We start from the raw sequence: 18,907 nt of genomic DNA on the forward strand, positions 1-18,907 counted from the left end.
AGGGATGAGAAAAAGACTGAGAAAAGAGATGATGTGGAGGAAGAGAGGAAAAGAGAGGACAAAAGAATGAAGGATGAAAAAGAAATTAAGGAAGAGGAGGAGGAGGAGGAACAAGAGGGAGAAGGATGGGAAAGGAATGAAAGAATGGGAAGTGAACAGGAAATGGAGGAAAATAGCATTAGAGAGGAAAAGGAAGATCAGATGGAGAAAGATGAGATGAGGGAAACAAAGGAGAAACAAGGAAATGAGACGAACCAGGCCAAGAAAAAAAACAAGGAGAGAACAGCGAAGGATAAAAATAAAGGCACAGAAGAGAAGGGAAGAAAGAGCAAAGAGAAATCCAAGGAGGTGGAGAATGAGGGGGGATCAAGGAAAAGGAAAAGCAAAGAGGAAGGAGACAAGAAGAAACACAAGAAATTAAAGAAGGAGGAAGATGAGAAGGAAAAGAAGAAAGAGGAAAACAAGTGGAAGTGGTAAGCTTTCTGTGGGTTACCAGAGTGTGCTGGTGTTTGACCTGGGGGGAGATGTCAGGGATTATAGAGCCAATGGAATTTTATACTGATATTTTAAAATGTCAAAATATCAAATCTTATTAACTTTTTTTGTGGAATTTTTCCCGTTTTCCAACCAGCTACAGAGGAGGTCACATATTTTTGGAAATCTCAAAACTTTTTGGGGTGGGGAGGGACAAAACAGGAAAAATGCATGGAATTTTTTTGCTACATTTTTCCTTTTTTCTAACCAGCTTTAGCAAAATATACCCATGCATGTGCATTATAGAGCAGTGGGTGTAATTTCAATGCATGGGCATCATCTCATGTATTAATGCTGGCGTGTTTGCCTCACTGCTTTAAGAGAAAAGAAAATGGTTAAAAATAAAAGGGCGTGTGCAAGATAGAGAGATCCTTATACTGTACCATATACACAGGTTTCAGAATAGCAGCCGTGTTAGTCTGTATTCACAAAAAGAACAGGAGGACTTGTGGCACCTTAGAGACTAACCAATTTATTTGAGCATGAGCTTAAGTGAGCTGTAGCTCGTGAAAGCTCATGCTCACATAAATTGGTTAGTCTCTAAGGTGCCACAAGTCCTCCTTTTCTTTGTACTTTTCCATTATGTTTAAAAAGCACCTGCTATTATTGGTGTAGCCAGCAGATGTCACTGTATGTTGGAGTTTTGTCACAGGTGGCTAGAATTCAGATAGTAGATCAGTGGTTTTCAACCGGGGGTCCGCAGAGCATGTCTAAGGGGTCCCACGAAAGGTGGTGGTTACCATAGAACAGTGATTTTCAATCTGTGGCTCGGGTCCACAGACACTGTCTAAGATTTCCAAAGGGGTCCGCACCTCCATTTGAAAATGTTTAGGGGTTGGCAAATGAGAAAACCGCTGGGTTAGAAGATAGAGCCATCAGTTGGATGTTGTCAGGGAATTTTTAACAAGTCCCATCTGCATGATGGTCCACGGCTTTCCTTGCAGAGCTGACCAGTACTTCCCTCAGCAATAATTTTGCTGCAGTTCTTAAATTATCTGGAGTCCAACCCTGTTTTAAATGGTATAATTTGCATTCCCCCTTGGTATGGGGAATCTTATTTAGTGATCCTACCTCCTTGAGCGGAGTGTATCTTTTGATTACTCACTGGACAAGTGTGGCTTGGCTGAATGAGGTGGTTGCATAGTAACTAGTTAGCTTGCACCATGTGGTCCCCATGCTGACACACGTCTGTGACTACATTTCCCAGGATGCTGTGCTGCCCTGGCATTGAATGAAGTCCAGCGACCTGCAAATTGTTTGGATAGGAATTGCATTTCTTAACTTTTTTTTATAGCAAGTGCCATTCTCTCAAAAGCAATGCCACGCTGGAGTGACCGGCCTTTGCAGCTCAGCCCAGAGGGAGCTGTGGAGGAAGGTGATGAAACACTTCCACGTGAAAGGTCATGGGATGCAACCCAGCTGAGACTGCTGTTAGCATGTGGCTGGCTGCAGAGTGCCTGGCTCTTGCATGTGGTCGCTCTTACCCATGGAGGTGTCATAGCAGCTTCTGCCATGTGACATGACTGGATTTCGGGCATGTTCCAGCGTGGTGGGGGGCTGGTTAGCCAAGCCCTGGGTCATTTTCACCCCAGTCCTGGCCGGGGCTGGCTCAGCAGCCTCCAGTCTTTGATACGCTTGCAGGTCAGTGCCGCTCGCAAGGGAGTGGTGAGTGGCAAAGCCAGGTAAGGTGGGTGAGGTGAGATCTTTCATTGGACCAAGTTTCTGTTGGGGAGAGAGGCCAGTTTTCGAGCTACCCCGAGCTCTGCTCCAGGTCTGGGCACTGTCCTCAGCGTCACTGCTAAATACAAAGTGTGGGACAGATTGTTTAGCATAAATATGTATTTCCAGGGACCATTCAAGGTGAAATGGCCTGTTCACACCCCTCCAGTCATAGGGGGGCAGGAGGTGGCGAGAAACAGCTGGGGTTATAGATTGTTGTAATAAATTGAGTGTCTCTGTTCGGTCCATGATTTTTAGTGTTTAGCAAAGTTATGAATGCAGGTTTCCTTGGAGGATGAGGGACTGACGGGTCAGATATGGACTGATCGCTTTGGGAAAAATGTTCCCCCACAGGTGATGTGGTATTCTATCATTTGCCTGTGGGCGTTCATTCGAAAGCGTAGCAATTGTCTGGTTTCACCCACATAGTTGCTATTTGGGTCCGTGCCAATTTGGGGGGCCCTGCAGGAGCGCTGAAACCTGGGTAGAAGTGGGGGACCGCCGGCACCGGAACGGTGACCCTGCCCCCTGCTTCTCTTCCCCCTGGGGCCCTGCCCCCCTGGCCAAACCAGGCAGAGATAAGAGCCGCTCAGGGTGCCCGGGCCAATGTGGGGAGCCCTGGACCCTCCCCCTGCCCTGTGAGGGGACTCCAGGGGCCCGAGAGCAGCCCCCAGCCTGTGTCCCTGCCTCGCGGGGCGTGCCGCCCAGGGCAGGTGGAGGGTCTGGGGCTCCCCCACAGCAGCCCGGGCTCCTTGGGCGGCTCTTAGCATGGCCCGGCTCCAGCTTCTGGCCTGGCCAGGGGTGAGGCCTCATGGGGAAGAGGAGGAGCAGGGGGCAGGGCCCCTTGGCAAGGGGGGGCTAAGGCCCACCTTAGCCCCCGCCACTGGGAAGAGTCTGGTGCCACTAGCAGGGGCTGCGCTTCACGGCAGGGGAGCTCATCATGTGAATGTGGTCCTCCTGCCCCCCAAAGTATGCCCATGTTAAAAAGTGGGCAAGCGTGGCCCTCCCACTTTTAAAAGCGGGGGAAGGGCATGGCCCCTTGGCTCCCTGGTTCTGGTGCCCCTGGGCTCCCAGGGTGTGGGGGGCCCTAATGTTCTTTGTGCCCAGGGCCCCACTAAATCTTTATCAGCCTCTGTACGTGGGGCATTTAGTGCACGTGTGTGATAGGCGTGTGTAGGACCCCTGGATCCTGAAAGGTGCTTGTGGAAAGTGTTGATCATTGTAGCAGCGGAGGTATGTCTGCAGGTTTTGCATCTGTGGTTCTGGCAGGGCCTGGTGCCGCTTTGAGTTGGTGGGTCCTGGTCTGTGGGGAGCTTGCTTCTGATGATGAGGTTGAACGGGGTTGAAGGCCAGAAGAGGGGGTTCAGGACAGATTTCATTCAGGAGGGGGTCCCCATTGCGTGTGGGTTGCATTACAACAATACTGCGTGCAAAGGCAGGTCAGGCATTGGTGATACTGTCAGTCTGGGGTAAATTAAACATCTGTGCAGTGTCTGTCTGTATCATGTGAATTGTCGCAGAGCACAGCTATCGAAGGCTCAGTCAGAGAGCTGCTTTGGGCCAGCTTCTCAGCTGGTGTAACTCAGTGTAGTCCCATAGTTCCTGGATTCTTTAGCCAGATTTTTGCCTTGATTGTCTTTCTGCAGACAGCAAACCTGCTGGTCTGATGTGTTCTTCCTGTTCCATATTACACCCCCCAAGGGAGGGGAAAAGCTAAACTACTTTCTACTCCCACCCAAAAAGGCGTGGAAGTTCTCAGCAGGCTTCGGGGGCCTCCTTAGTCATTTTGCATATTGTGCCAGGGTTTGGCAGGGCAGCGCGGCACACGCTTCGGATTTGCCAGTTTGCCTTGCGCGTGGCAGTGTTTTGGCATGACGGGATGATGTGAGAGCTTGGTGTGTCTAGGTCAAAGTCCAAGGGCACAAAATGTATCTGTTATCTAGATCGTCCTCACCCCCAAATTCCCCTCAATTAATTTTTCTCCGTCACAGATGTTTGTTGAAGGATCCTCATTCCACAGCTAGGGTTGCAGCGATCTTAGAATCCTAGCTGATCAGCTGGGGTGGGGGGGCAAACTTTGTTAGCGTGAGGATCACACATGTGAGCAATAGTGATCAGGGTGTCCTTGCCTTGGCTCCTGCTCTTGAGCATAGGTGTGTCATCTGTTTCAGTCCCACAAAAATGAAGCCGGCTGGGGGTGGGAGGGGAGCATAGCAGACGGCATAACCTCCCTCCCTTCACAGCCACTGTGCAAGCCTGAGTCTATGTCCCAGCTTATCAGCTGGGATTTTCAGTCCCCTTCCCAAGCCCTTGCTTGGAGGCTAATGCATTAGGGCGTAAATAAAAGGTGAGTGGACAAATATCCTCCTGCAAGTGCTGCTGTTAGAGGAAACTGCATCACGAAAGGAGCCGTAAGGGTTATGCCGTGGCATTTAGGGACTCTGCATAAAACCAACACTGCGGCTCTGGTTTTTAGTTATGTTAAATGTGGGGGTCTAGAAGTGATTATAACACAGCTGGGTTGTCTGACACTCTCCACCGTATTGTGGTCAAGCCCCACACTGCTTATCCGCCCTTGTCTCCTACCATGCACCTGCTTCACTCTGCTCACCCTCCATTCGACTGCTTCTCCCATCTCCATGCCTTCTATCTAGATGCTTGTGTCACAGCATGTCACCATTACTAACGGATTTTAGACTCACCACACTCCTGTGAGGGAGGGCAGTATTATCCCCATTGTACAGATGGGGAAACTGAGGCATGGGGTGGCTTAAGTGACTTGCCCAAGGTCATATAGGGAGTCAGTGGCTGAGCTGGGAATTGGACTCAAGTCTCCTGAGTACCAGTGCAGCACCCTGTCCGCTAGAGCTAGACCATCCTCCCTAGCCTGGTTCCTTCCACACCATCCCCCTACCCATGGGGTACCCTCCTCAGCTGATCCACAAGCCCTCTGCTCCAAATCTTTTCCTAAGACCCATTTCTCCCACGATGCCTACAGGAAGCTCACCGACTGGGTCCCCACTGTGTCCTGGGCTGGTGGTATCCCAAACGGAGCAGTAGGGAATTGAGGATCTGAGTAATGTAAGTGCTGAGACGCTCCCCAACCTTTCCCGATGTTTTTCTCTATAAGGTGGGAAGAGGAGAAGACAGACGATGGGGTGAAATGGAAACAGCTGGAGCACAAAGGCCCCTACTTCGCCCCTCTCTACGAGCCACTCCCTGACGATGTCAAGTTCTATTATGACGGTGCGTCCTGTTTTATCACTGATGCTGCAAAACGTAGCAATATTCATGACACGGCACAGCTCGTAAAATGGGCTGAACAAAGAATACGGTTCATCTGAAGCAGACTGTCGCTCGCTCTGAGATGAGAGCCCCCGTTAACCAGTCAGTTCAGGTCCACGGGCCTGGCAAGAGGCTAATTTTGCAGCCTCTCTGATTGCAGAACGTGGTGTTAAACATTGACTGTTTTTTAAAAGCCAATGCATTTAGAGTAATCCCGGGCATTCAGAAATCATGAGATTGTTCTCCCCCCCCCCCCAAGTTGGTTTGCAAATTGTAGAAGAAAAAAATTTTTTTAAAAGAAAATAATAAATGGTGAGGTTAGGGGAGGGGTAATTGCCTTACAGTATGCGAGCCTTTAGGGTTAATTCGCTTCACGCTTTCAAGTGTTTCTCTGCAGCCAGCTTGGATGGAGGGGGGATTCGAGCAGGCAGGTGGCCAATGATGAAGCACACTGTGTTCCTGTACAGGCAAACCCATGAAGCTGAATGTGGCCACGGAGGAAATTGCCACCTTCTATGCAAAAATGCTAGATCACGAATATACAACCAAGGAGATTTTCCAGAACAATTTCTTCCACGACTGGAGAAAGGTACCTGCTTTGTGGGCCCGTAGTCACTGCTCCTTGGCCATAAGAACGCACGTGTGGGGGGCGGAAGGCTACGTCTCTAGGGGGTGGAGCTGAGCTTGCGGTGCATGGCCTGTGCTGGGAACGGTAAGGGGTGTGTTTATGGGTGGAGCAGGAGAGGGGATGTACCGTGAGGAGGCTTAGCATTTTCACGTCATTGCTTTTGTGGGTTTGAGTCAAGAGGTGTTTGTAGCATCCCGGCCCGGACTGCTTCACGTTAGTTTTTGGGTATTAATTGCCTAGGTTTTTTAAAAAAATGTTTAATAGGAGGTGGGGTTAGATGAGAAGGGGGAGGGTAGGGGTGTGTGTGTGTGAGTGAGAGAGAGACAGAGAGAGAGCCGTGGTGGGGGTATGAGCTGGGTTAAGCCTTGTCATGGGTTGAGTTAAACCTCATTGGAACTGGTGTGTGAATGTGTCCTTCACTTAACTGACAGTTAAGGGACCATGCCTAAAACAAGCTTAACAGTCTGCCCAGAAGCTCGCACCATGTGGGCATGGGGTACACTGGGTTTTGTTCTGCCTAGTTGCGTGTCTGTGAGTGTGGGAAAACGTTGAGCTGGGGGCAAACGAGGACCAGATTGATTGAGGCAAAGAAAGAAAGCTTAGCAAGAGCCTATAACCTCAGTGTAACCCTGGGAGAAGCGCAGAGAGAGAGTTTGGGGGTCTGGTGCTGGCTAAAGGGGTGTAGGGCTGTAAGCAGAAAAACTAGCCCCTGATTTTGGTTCCTCCTGCGTTTGGAGAAGCAGGACTTTGAGCATTCCTTGTCAATAAACCAGATGGCATCAAATAAAATACCAGATTCCATCCACAGTTTCTGCTCTCAACTGGAACACCACCAGGTCTCTGAACTCTGACTAGCTGCTCAGGGGCAACCGTATTTTATCATTCAGCAGCTACACGTAAGCGATTCTATGTTGCAGGAGAAAATCTCACAGAACAGTGACTCCTCTCAGAGCAGGTTTTATGTGCACCTGGCCACTGGCGATAATGTATCCATGCCCAGCAACCCCATGTAGATCGGGCTTGTCTGCGCCTGGCTTGGAATTTCTTCCCTGTCTGCTCTGAGCTGTGGTTTAGTGCTGCTGTTCCACCCCAGAGGTGGTTGCATTGCACGGCTGTATGAAGTGATCCCCATACACAGACTTTGAAGTATTCAGTTTTGATCGGTAAGTGTGGATTTCACCAAACACGCGCAATCCAAAGCAAAAAGGTTCCCACCAGTAATTGAAATTTACAGATAGGCGAAGTAAGAAAAATGGTGTTTGAGAACTTAGTAGAGTTTGGTTTAAGGATATTCACTGGGTAAGTTTTGACATGGAGTGTTGACAGGTTTTGTTTGAACGGTTATAAAGCTTCAACTTTTTGAATCTCAGCAGCAGCTGTCATTAAATAAACATTGTTTGACTCGCCCCCCCCCCCAACCGTGAAAGTTTAAATCAAGAAAAAATTGGACAGAATGATTGCAAATAAACATGGATATTATCCACTGAAATTATAAACAAATAAACATTGAATTCTGTCAACCCTGTCTGTACACAGGCCCAGGCTTTCAAAAGCGGCCACTCGTTTAGAAAATAAACGTTTCTGACGCAGCGAAGCCTAGCCTAGCACAGCTGCCAGCCTGCTGCTCGGCAGACCCTCCGGACAGCAAGCTTATTTTCCCCCCATGTGGCTTATCCCCCGTCGAAAATGAGATTTTGCCTGCCTGTTCTCCAAGTCTCTTCTGGCTTTTGCTTAGGAAATGACCTCGGAGGAGCAGAAGAAGATAAAGCACCTGGAGAAGTGCGACTTCAAAGAGATGCACAAGTACTTTGTGGACAAAAATGAGGCCCGGAAAGCTTTGTCCAAAGAGGAGAAGCAGGTTAGGAGGCTGTTTCTAATGACTCCTGTGGATGGTTGGTAGATATTTAGTCTGGGTGTGGGGGGCTTAATTTCCCTTATGTCAGCTGGTGTGTTTCACTGTATGCAATTGGAAAATTAATACTTCTGATTCAAAATCCTAAATCTTTTCTCTGTGTCTGGGTAGTCGTCGATAACCTCTTCCTGTTACCCTCCTCCATCCCTGCCCATTTCTCTCACTCATTTGCTGCATCTTGTCTTAAAATAGGGCAGGGAAAAACTTATTTTTCAAACCTTTCTGGGTAGAGACATGGAAGCAAAGTCAGACTCCAGTAGGTTTCAATTCTCATCCCTCAAACGCCCATAACATTTGCCTTTTTGGATTTGTGTCTATGGAGTTACCGGCCAATTCTCCAGAAGAAAGAATTTGTTTCTGATGCAACTGCTCAGACTTAGGCTCCTGTCTTGTTGACTTCACTGTGACTCCACACAAGCCTCAAGTTCTGCGAATGTGGATCATCTGGCAGGGTCGTGACTGTTCGAATTCTGTGAGGACACATTAAGCCATTAGTCACATCCTTATCACTGAGCGTACTTAGGCTACCTGTGGGTGTGGGTAATGTAGTGGCTTTAGAGGATGTAATCCTGTCTCTCTCCTAACGGCTCTCCCCAGCAATGATAAAATCCACGCTAATTACGGGCAATCCGTGAAATTGCTCGTTTAGCTCCAGTGCACTGGGGCTTGTGCTTTTCCTGTCCAGGCTTGATCCGTGATCACAGGTGCTGACTTCTATTTCTCCCGGTGGGTGCTCCACCCGTGCTCTGCCTGGAGACCCCGTCCCTACCCCTTCCCCGAGGCTCCACCCATGCCCCGCCTCTTCCCACCCCCATTACGCCCCTGAGTCTGCTCGCTGCTCTCCGCCCTTCCCAGAGTGCCTCCTGCCGGTCACCAAACAGCTGATTGTTGGCCCTGCCGAACAGCTGTGGCTGGTGGGTGCGATGCACCCTCTATTTTTTGGTCTGTGGTTGCTTCACCCCCGGAGCGCCCATGGAGTCGGCGCCTACCTTCTGTATCTATACAGCCAGGGATCATTTAACAATGTACCGATTAATACTGGTTCTGCCTCTTCCAGTCCCCCTGCTTCCGAAAAGACTTATTGACTTATTTCCAGCCATTGGGTGTCCACTCACTGCCAGTGCTGGTGATTGCTGGCAGTCGGTTTGAAACGCCGTGGGAAGGGGCTTAGGTTTCTGATTCTTAAAGCTCTTGAATTTGTGAACCAGCTTTCTCCTGGAAGACCCGTGGGCAGTGGTAGGCGCAGCACCCGGGGTAGCGCTTTGGACTGGTGTTTTCTCCATTGATTGTTTTTTAAATCAGAAACTGAAGGAGGAGGCAGATAAGATCCAGGAGGAGTATGGGTACTGCATCCTCGACGGGCACCGGGAGAAAATAGGCAACTTCAAAACCGAGCCCCCCGGGCTGTTCCGTGGGCGCGGGGACCACCCTAAAATGGGCATGCTGAAGAAGAGGATCATGCCGGAGGACGTCATCATAAACTGCAGCAAGTGAGTGAGTTCCCATTAGCTAGAACGTAGCTCTTCTGGCCAGCTCCTCAGCTGGCGTCAATGGACTTTGCTCCATTAAAGGCCAACATTTTCTCCCCGGCGTTATCCCTGGCTTTATTCAAGTCACTCTGCAGCCCACCTGCTTCCAGCAGGGCTAAGTCACTGCTTTGCTCTACTGTTACTCGTGAGATTTAAATTCACATGGGACATCTTGAGCCACCTTCTGAGGAGTTTTCCCCTTTCTACACGACGGGTACATTTCACAGTCAGATCCTTTGTAGATACAGATGGAGTGGCCCAGGAGTAGCCAGTCAACTCCAATTTCACATCTGACCAGGGATTTCTTATTAAAGCTTTGCAAAGGAGAAACACGTGTTCCGATGCCCTCATTGCTGCTTTGGGAGGTCTGAAGAAAGCCCAAGAGATTCTCTCCCTACCCTGCCCCTCCTGCCCCGAATCCTGCTTGTTTCTACCTCAGAAATATCAGGGACGCAGTTGTCAACGTTTTGCTTGTTGGAGGACTGCATGGAGGGCTGTGAGCTGCAGCTTGGAAACTTTCTGAGCCCTTCGTTAAAGAGGGCAGGGTTAGCAAAGAGCGTTTCTTCCTTGGATTTGAGTCAAATAAGTGTTAATCCGATATTATGAAGTTTGGGTAAAAAAGTCACGTCCCCACTCAATGAGTTTCAATTGCTTGGCATACCCAGTGCTATCAAACCCACTACTTCTCCAGTTGTCTCTAGTCTTCTGGGTAAAAGACTTGGATGTTTAATATTATAACTCAGCAGAAAGTCTCTTTACTCCTTTACAAGAACAAACCTGGCCCATCCAAAAAGAAGCCATCAGGGCTCAAGTCCATTTTTTTCCCCTTGGTTGGCGTTTTGTGTCATTAGCTTTGGGTTGGTTTCGGTTGGTCTTTGAATAGAAGGGCCCAGGGGAGTGGTTGTAATTTTGCTTTGTATCCTCTCCACCCACCAGGGACTCTGAAACCCCCAAGCCCCCATCGGGTCACAAGTGGAAGGAAGTGCGCTGTGACAACACCGTCACGTGGCTGGCTTCGTGGACTGAGAACATCCAGAACTCGATTAAGTACATCATGCTGAACCCTAGTTCCAAGCTAAAGGTGGGGTGTGCTGTTCCCCGTCAGCCCATCTGTTTGCCATTTGATTGACCCCTTTTATGCCACAGTCCACGTACATGCCCGTGGAGTAGCAGTTTGCACTATCTTCTGTGTGCCGCGTCTTTGTGTATTTGTCTGGTGGGACTGTCGGTGCGTCGTACGGCTACCCCAGTAACATCACACGCCTTGCGAGAGAAGCTAGAGTCTCTCGAAAGTGGAGGCTTTTGCAGTTATGCCTCTGACTTTGGATTTGTATGGAAAGACCTTTCTGGCTTAAAGAGAGGCCAGGTGGGCTAATGGATAGAGCATTGGATGGGTCTCAGGAGACGCGGGTTCTATCCCCGTCTCTGCCGGGTAAGCCCCTGTGAAATCTGTTCCTTTGTGTGCTTTTACCCTATACTATACTGATTTCACAGGGGGAGACCAGTGTTTCTCAAATCGAGGGTCCTGACCCAAAAGGGAGTTGCAAGGGAGGTCACAAGGTTATTTTAGGGGGCTCGCAGTATTGCCACCCTGACTTCTGCGCTGCTGCCTTCTGGAGCTGGACAGCTGGAGAGCGGCAGCTGCTGACTGAGGGCCCAGCTCTGCAGGCAGCGGTGCAGAAGTAAGGGTGGAAACACCACACCAGGCCACCCTGACTTCTCCGCTGGTGCTGGCGGTGGCTCTGCCTTCAGCTCCGGGCTCCCAACCAGCAGCCGCCGCTCTCCAGCTGCCCAGCTCTGAAGGCAGCATCGCCGCCAGCAGCAGCACAGAAGTAAGGGTAGCCGTACTGCAACCCCCCCCACAATACCCTTGCACCCCCCCCACACACAACTTCCTTTTGGATTAGGACCCCCTACAATTACAATACCATGAAATTTCAGATTTCAATAGCTGAAATCATGAAATTTACCATTTTTAAATCCTATGACCGTTAAATTGACCAAAATGGACTGTGAATTTGATAGGCCCTAGTTATAATGATTCACTAAGATGGGTAGAACATGGCTGGGGAGACTGTTCTGTTTTACAGTAACCCAGGCGGTGGTGGTTTTGAAAGTCTAAATGGGCCCGTATTGGGCTTAATATTAGCAACATGCTTTGTTCTCCCTTTTTACTTTAAAAAAGGCAGTTTAAATCCAGAAATGTTCTACAGATACAACAGGGAGGTTAATAAACGTGCAAAAGTCAGGGCACAATGTCAAAGCTTTCATTGTAGCGTTAACTCAGCTACGTTGCATTTAGGTTCACATTGAACAATCTGTTAGTAATCAAATATTATAGATGTGCAAAAATGGAGAGTTAGTGCTTTATCATTGCTTGATTTATATTCTTAATCTAACAATGAGACGCACGTTAGAATGATCTTCTTACAATAAGTACAGTGAAGTCAGTGCTGGTTCAGTGCTTCTGCACAGCCATCAGGGGGCGCCGAAACCATTCTTCCAAAAATTGTCGTTATTCCTCTTTAACTTGAGTGACATGGATCGGTTGATTTTTTTTAAAAAAATCACCTAACACTGAACAGTATTTAGAACCTGGACAGCGTTCTTAATGATTTTCTATCTTCAAAGTAGGTCCAATCTGGAACCAGGCACTTTCCTTGTACAGGGTTTTATTCCTGGAGCAGATTAGGACTTGTTTGACACAACGGTTTTGGCTGGAAAAGGCTGCTTTGTCAAAGTCAAACGGTTTCCATGGGAAAGGGTCTGCTTTGGTTGATTTTCCTACACCAAAAAATTTAAAAAAAAATCTTTTTTTTTTTTTTTAATTGTTGAAATGAAAAACTCTGGTTTTCTGGCTCAAAATAACTTTTCACTTAGAAATTTAAGCTAACTCTAGTTGGGAAACAATGGTCAAAATCCAAACAAAATGTTTTGAAATGATTGAAAGGAAGCGGTTTGATTGACCTGAACCAGTTATTTTTTAAGATGTTTGATTGGTGAAAATTTTAGATGTCGACTTTTTGCCCCAAACCCAGGATGGGAAATTTTTTGCTTGATCTCGAAATGTTTTGCAGGATGGGAAAGCAGTATCTTGCCTAGCTCTGTTTATTACCTGTGACAGTGGCCGGGTGGCAGTGGATGCTGTTCAGGGCAAGTAGAAACATCCATTTTTCCTTCCAGGGGGAGAAGGACTGGCAGAAATATGAAGTAGCCAGACGTTTAAAAGGTGTAGTCGACAAGATCCGCTCTCAGTATCGTGCAGACTGGAAATCCAGGGAGATGAAGAAACGGCAAAGATCTGTGGCCCTTTACTTCATTGACAAGGTGCCGGCTTGCTTCTCTGTCTTGTTGGGCTTGTTGCTTGTAAAATTACTTTATCTGAGGTACAGTCACACTTGCTGGTAGCTGCAAGTCATGGGTTAGCCCACGAGTGGAAGCCACTCGTGGTCACAGAGAGCGTGGGAGTGCATTGCGATGGGAAGTGTCCAGAGCTGTCCGTGAAAGCATGCTGGTGATACAGCATCATATGGACTGTTACACACATTTCCTAGAAAAAAACAGCCCTGCCTTTGCTACCCCCCAACACACACTGATTTCCAGCATGCGCGCGATGCTTGTCAAACCTGCTGCCGCTTGCACAGACGAAGAAGGGACACTGCATCCGCTGACAACAGAGTTCTGTGTTGTGAGGGTTATTTCAATGCTGGTGCTTGTTGCAGGGAATTCTCCGACTGAAAATAGGGCTGTATTATCCTTGCTGCATGTAAATGCAACTGAGTCTGTGTCCTCTTCTGATATCCCTCCCCTGGGCCATCTAATTCCTGAACTATTTCCTGCCTCTCTCCGGCCTAGCTGAAGGCATAAGCATAATGATACATGCGTAGCAAGGGCCCTTGAGATGCTTTCCTGCCAGGGCATTTCTGCACAGCTGTTCGAAGGGGTGTAAACATGAGCATAAAGATGAACGATGGAGCAAAGAAACTCAAGATGCTAATGGGGCATTTAGAGTCTGTGGTGATTGGGACTGTGCCGACCCCGCGGTGGAAAGAAGTATACAGTGTGTTTCTCACAGCATCGTGGCCTCTTTAGCGCTGTTTTTGGGGGGAGGTGTATAATGGAAGATTAGGGGTTTCCATCCCTCCTCTGCTGTGTTCCTCCCAGCTGGCCCTGAGAGCTGGTAACGAGAAGGAAGAAGGGGAGACTGCGGACACAGTTGGCTGCTGCTCCCTGCGTGTTGAGCACATTAAGCTGCACCCAGAGCTGGACGGGCAGGAGCACGTTGTGGAGTTTGACTTCCTGGGGAAAGACTCGATCCGGTATTACAACAAAGTGCCTGTGGAGAAACCGGTGAGCAGGGCTGGAGGGAGGTTCGCACGCACTCCCACAGATAGCTAATCGATCCACAGTGCCTGTCCATTTCCCTAGTACCTAAGCGTCTCACAATCTTTAATGCATGTATTCTCCCAACCCCCATGTGAGGTAGGATAGGGTTATTATCTCCATTGTACAGATGGGGAAACTGAGTCATGGTGGGAATAAATGACTCACCCCTGAATGTACAGGGAGGCTGTGTCAAAGCAGAGACATGAACCCAGGTCTCTCAACTCCCAGACTAGTGCCCTAACCACTTGGCCATCCTTCCTATAAGAGCATAAGAACGCCTGTGCTGGGTCAGAGCAATGGTCCATCTAGCCCAACATCCTGTCTTCCGACAGTGGTCAGTGCCAGGTGCTTCTGCGGAATGAACAGAACCGGACAGTTTATCAAGTGATCCTGCTGCCTATTAATTTCATTGGATGACCCCTAAGTCTTGTATTATTTGAAGGGGTAAAAAACACTTCCCTATTAACCCCCCCTTCCCCCTTCATGTTTTTATAAACCTCTGTCATATGCCCCCTTGGTCATCCCTTTTCCAAGCTGAACGGTCCCAGTCTTATTAATCTCTCCTCATACGGAAGCCATTCCATACCCCTCATCATTTTTGTTGCCCTTTTCTGTACATTTTCCGATACCAATATATCTTTTTTGAGATGGGACGACCAGAACTGCACACAGTATTCCAGGCATGGACATACCAGGGATTTATATAGTGGCATTATGATATTTTCTATCTTATTATGGTCTCATTTCCTCAAGAAAATTGAAACGAAATATTGACACTGGTCTGATTGTCAACTCCAGCCTGTCGTGTGCCGTCATCAAGGGCCGGGCCCTCAGCTGGTGGAAATCAGTGTAGTTCTGTTGACTTGAGATTCACACCCGCTGGAGACCTGGTCCAACTTTTCTCCTAGGAAAATGGACTCGAGCTCTTCTGTGTCTTAACACTTCTGAGCTCAGAGGCTTTATTTTCGGTCGCCACACCTTCTCCCCCCCGCTTTGTAGTTATTGTCACCATACTGGGTGGAGTCAGTGTAGTTATTTGTACCACATACATGCGGATCTTAGTTTCCCCAGACCATCCAACGTCATTGGGTTTGCACTTGTAAGTTGGTGAAAGATGCTGAAATACACTTGAGTGACAAGCTTTTTAAATCACAAGTTACAGTATAGAGAGAAAAAATGTACTGGGCCATATGTCACTGGCCTTTGCGTATTTAGGGTAATGCTTTTCTGTCCTCATTGACTTCAGCCTAAATTAGCAAACGATTCAAATGCATCGTTATCTACCTGGGGTCTACACTCTATGCTGCCACGCTGTCAATTGGCAAGAGCGTTACCTCTGTGTCCCTTTTCCTGATCTATAACATAGTGTGATACGCACCTCACAAGAATGGTAATGCTAAATGCAGGTGGGTAATCTTGTGTCTGAGGTAAAAACATTTGCCCAAGGTCACAAGAAGACAGTGGATAATCTGGGGATTAAATCTAGGAGCCCCAGCCTTCAGATGGTGTGATATATCCATCACGAGGGTATTGAGGCTTAGCTAACGTTGCTTTGGGATTCTGGGATGAAGAATCCAGTGGAGGGTAGCATCCGTGAGAGCTGCCACCTCACTTTTGCATGGCCCTTTGATGTAATTCTTCGTGTCGTTGCAGGTGTTCAAGAACTTACAGTTATTCATGGAGAACAAAGACCCAGGGGACGACCTCTTTGACAGGCTGAATGTAAGCTGGAATCGTCTTGCTCTTGAAACCGAAGGGCCAGTCGTGCCGACTTGAGCTAGGCAGATAGTGCAAACAGTTGCCCCAGTCTTGCCTGCAGCACCCCAAGCTAGTTCAGTTCCATACTTCCCTTGAGCAGAGAGGCTGCCAGACCCGGCAATACGGTGTTTGCATAAGGGGGTCAGTTGGGTGAGGCCCCTCGTTTCATTTTTACCCATGACCTTGATTTTTAATGCCCATCTTCTCCCGTGATTAGCTAGTGCGACCAGCTGTGTCCCCCAGCACCCCACTGTAATCTTTGATTTCTCAGTCCAGTTGCTGCGTGAGTAGTAACTCGGCAGCTGGGCTTTCTGGACCTCGCACCACGATGGCAGACCCGCTGTCTCCAGCAGGTTATAAAACTGCCTGCAGCAGCTTAGGACAGCTCCAAACGGTCCAGGGGTTCAAAGTCTGCAGCAGACCCACAGTCTTGAGGCCGTATTTAAACAGAGCCAAACCTTTCCCTCACCGACAGGGCAAGTCGCTATTTCCTGAGGGCAGCCATGCTGTCAGAAATGGCCTACATCCACCAGTTTCTGTGGGGATAGCCTGAGCCACCCTTCAGAAAAGAGGCTAAGCAAGGCTGGGTCTTGAGATTGAGGGCCTGCTTCTCTGGTGCCCTTCACCTGTGCAGAGTGGGGGTTTAACCTGACCTTTCTGACGTGTGAGAGGTTTTAACACCTCTCAAGGTGCAGGGCAATTTAGAGCCTGGCCCAGAGCCTTCTGTGGTTTCTCTCCTGGAATCTGGCCTCCTGCCGAGTTGTGTTAGCCACCAGCCCATAAATACACGCTAACGAATCGTTTCCATTTCTGTGGGCACTTCAAAGACTTGTGAGCCGCCCTCTCCCAGGCCACCTCAGCTTTTGTACCCAGTCTGCTCCCCTATGCTGCATTCACACCCCCCAAAACATTGTGTCTTCAAATGCATGTTGTTTCTATGGGAGGGCTCTTATCTGTGAGGCCAAGGATGCCTAGCTAAGTAATTGGGTCCTGCGACAGTTTTTGCCCCCCCCCCCCCCCCCCCCCAAGCACAAACACCGGTGGTCTTGGTGTTTAGTATCTGCGTCTTTTGATGGGACTGTGACTCCATGTGGCTCAGCAGTATAAATTCAAGCCGATGTTGGATCTGATCATTAGCTAGTGCAGATCCATTGAGTTCAATGGAGCTATGCCAGTATATGCCATCCCGTATACTCACCAATTTCAGAGCTAATGTGCAAAATAACAAGAAATCTATGCACTTCTCTGCTCCTCATCACTGTAGTTTTCTGTGCCTAAAGTCTGCCCGCTTACAAATAAAAGGGAAATTGAAAACCAAGCACTTTGTTTTCCCGCTTTTTACTAATTTTCCCCTCTGCCTTGTCTCTTTTTTTCAGACAACGGTCTTGAACAAACATCTTCAGGATTTGATGGACGGGCTGACAGCCAAGGTGTTCAGAACTTACAACGCTTCCATCACTCTGCAGGAGCAGCTGAAAGCACTCACGAACGGTAAGAGAACGTTTCCTTCAGCAGCTTGTGGAATTCATGGCCACACGAGGCAGTGGAATCAAATGCCACATGCCCATAGCAACATGCAGTTAATGTGAGTTAGGCTGAAAGTTATCAAAGCCTCCGAGATACCAAATGAGTGTAGTAATAGTCAGGAAGGGAATATTTTTTGCCTTTGCTGCACAGTGGATTAGCGGTATTATCTTGGGCCTATTGTTTTGCCTTGCTCTGGAACATGAGTTGTTAGCTATCTCTGGAGGCAAGATAATGGGCAAACCCTATGCACCTCTGGGCCCTCTTTCCTTCTTCCGACCTCTGATACATCATAGGGTAGCCCGTGATTTTAGTTTATTGTTCATTTATTATGTGATGTTATGATTAACATGTCATATTTTATATAATTATTGTATGTTAAATAGAGTTAAGTTGTAGGATTATAGAGGTATAAGATTGATCTTACTAAACTGGGAGGAGTGGTAGATACGCTGGAGGGGAGGGATAGGATACAGAAGGACCTAGACAAATTGGAGGATTGGGCCAAAAGAAATCTGATGAGGTTCAACAAGGATAAGTGCAGGGTCCTGCACTTAGGACTGAAGAGCCCAATGCACAGCTACAGACTAGGGACCGAATGGCTAGGCAGCAGTTCTGCGGAAAAGGACCTAGGGGTGACAGTGGACGAGAAGCTGGATATGAGTCAGCAGTGTGCCCTTGTTGCCAAGAAGGCCAATGGCATTTTGGGATGTATAAGTAGGGGCATAGCGAGCAGATCGAGGGACGTGATCGTTCCCCTCTATTCGACATTGGTGAGGCCTCATCTGGAGTACTGTGTCCAGTTTTGGGCCCCACACTACAAGAAGGATGTGGATAATTGGAGAGAGTCCAGCGAAGGGCAACAAAAATGATTAGGGGTCTGGAACACATGACTTATGAGGAGAGGCTGAGGGAGCTGGGATTGTTTAGCCTGCAGAAGAGAAGAATGAGGGGGGATTTGATAGCTGCTTTCAACTACCTGAAAGGGGGTTCCAAAGAGGGTGGCTCTAGACTGTTCTCAATGGTAGCAGATGACAGAACGAGGAGTAATGGTCTCAAGTTGCAGTGGGGGAGGTTTAGATTGGATATTAGGAAAAACTTTTTCACTAAGAGGGTGGTGAAACACTGGAATGCGTTACCTAGGGAGGTGGTCCTCTTCCTTAGAGGTTTTTAAGGTCAGGCTTGACAAAGCCCTGGCTGGGATGATTTAACTGGGAATTGGTCCTGCTTCGAGCAGGGGGTTGGACTAGATGACCTTCTGGGGTCCCTTCCAACCCTGATATTCTATGATCAGTGTGTCGTTGATTGATTTCTGTAGTTATAACTGGTACATTGATGTGTATGGGAGCCGGGTATGCTGTGACATTCATAACTTTGTTGGCAACTTCAATACAGTGGATAGAAGATAGTGGGCCTTGTGATCGTCTGTGTTACTTGCCTGTGGTTTCATCTGTTCCGATGAGCTCTAGATCTAAAACAAGCGGAGATAATTCTGTTTAACTTGAGGCTGTAGCTACCAGAGCTTAACCCTCAATGGTGTCACATAACACTGCTAAAATGAACCTGCAATAAAAATAAAGGCTGCAGATAAATAGGGGAGGGATAGCTCAGTGGTTTGAGCATTGGCCTGCT

General features: G+C 48.3%; 1 protein-coding gene across 7 annotated transcripts in view; it reads left to right on the forward strand.

The window, feature by feature from the left end:
• The first annotated feature begins 15 nt into the window (after positions 1 to 15).
• TOP1MT (DNA topoisomerase I mitochondrial) overlaps positions 16 to 18,907 on the forward strand; it is a 37,786-nt gene continuing 18,894 nt past the window's right edge. For 2 of the 7 annotated variants that reach the window (XM_073329971.1, XM_073329973.1), the window contains exons 1-10: positions 18 to 473; positions 5,384 to 5,499; positions 6,006 to 6,127; positions 7,902 to 8,024; positions 9,381 to 9,568; positions 10,544 to 10,688; positions 12,791 to 12,934; positions 13,772 to 13,957; positions 15,647 to 15,715; positions 17,128 to 17,242. In XM_073329971.1, coding sequence (XP_073186072.1) covers positions 67 to 473; positions 5,384 to 5,499; positions 6,006 to 6,127; positions 7,902 to 8,024; positions 9,381 to 9,568; positions 10,544 to 10,688; positions 12,791 to 12,934; positions 13,772 to 13,957; positions 15,647 to 15,715; positions 17,128 to 17,242 — 1,615 coding nt within the window. In that variant the 5' untranslated portion in view covers positions 18 to 66. Of the gene's footprint in view, positions 474 to 1,976; positions 2,217 to 5,383; positions 5,500 to 6,005; positions 6,128 to 7,901; positions 8,025 to 9,380; positions 9,569 to 10,543; positions 10,689 to 12,790; positions 12,935 to 13,771; positions 13,958 to 15,646; positions 15,716 to 17,127; positions 17,243 to 18,907 lie in introns of those variants that run through there. The other 5 variants (XM_073329972.1, XR_012157059.1, XM_073329969.1 and 2 more) reach the window with 5 other exon arrangements.

Source organism: Lepidochelys kempii, chromosome 2, assembly GCF_965140265.1.
Source record: "Lepidochelys kempii isolate rLepKem1 chromosome 2, rLepKem1.hap2, whole genome shotgun sequence".
NCBI classification, from domain to species: Eukaryota; Metazoa; Chordata; order Testudines; family Cheloniidae; genus Lepidochelys; species Lepidochelys kempii.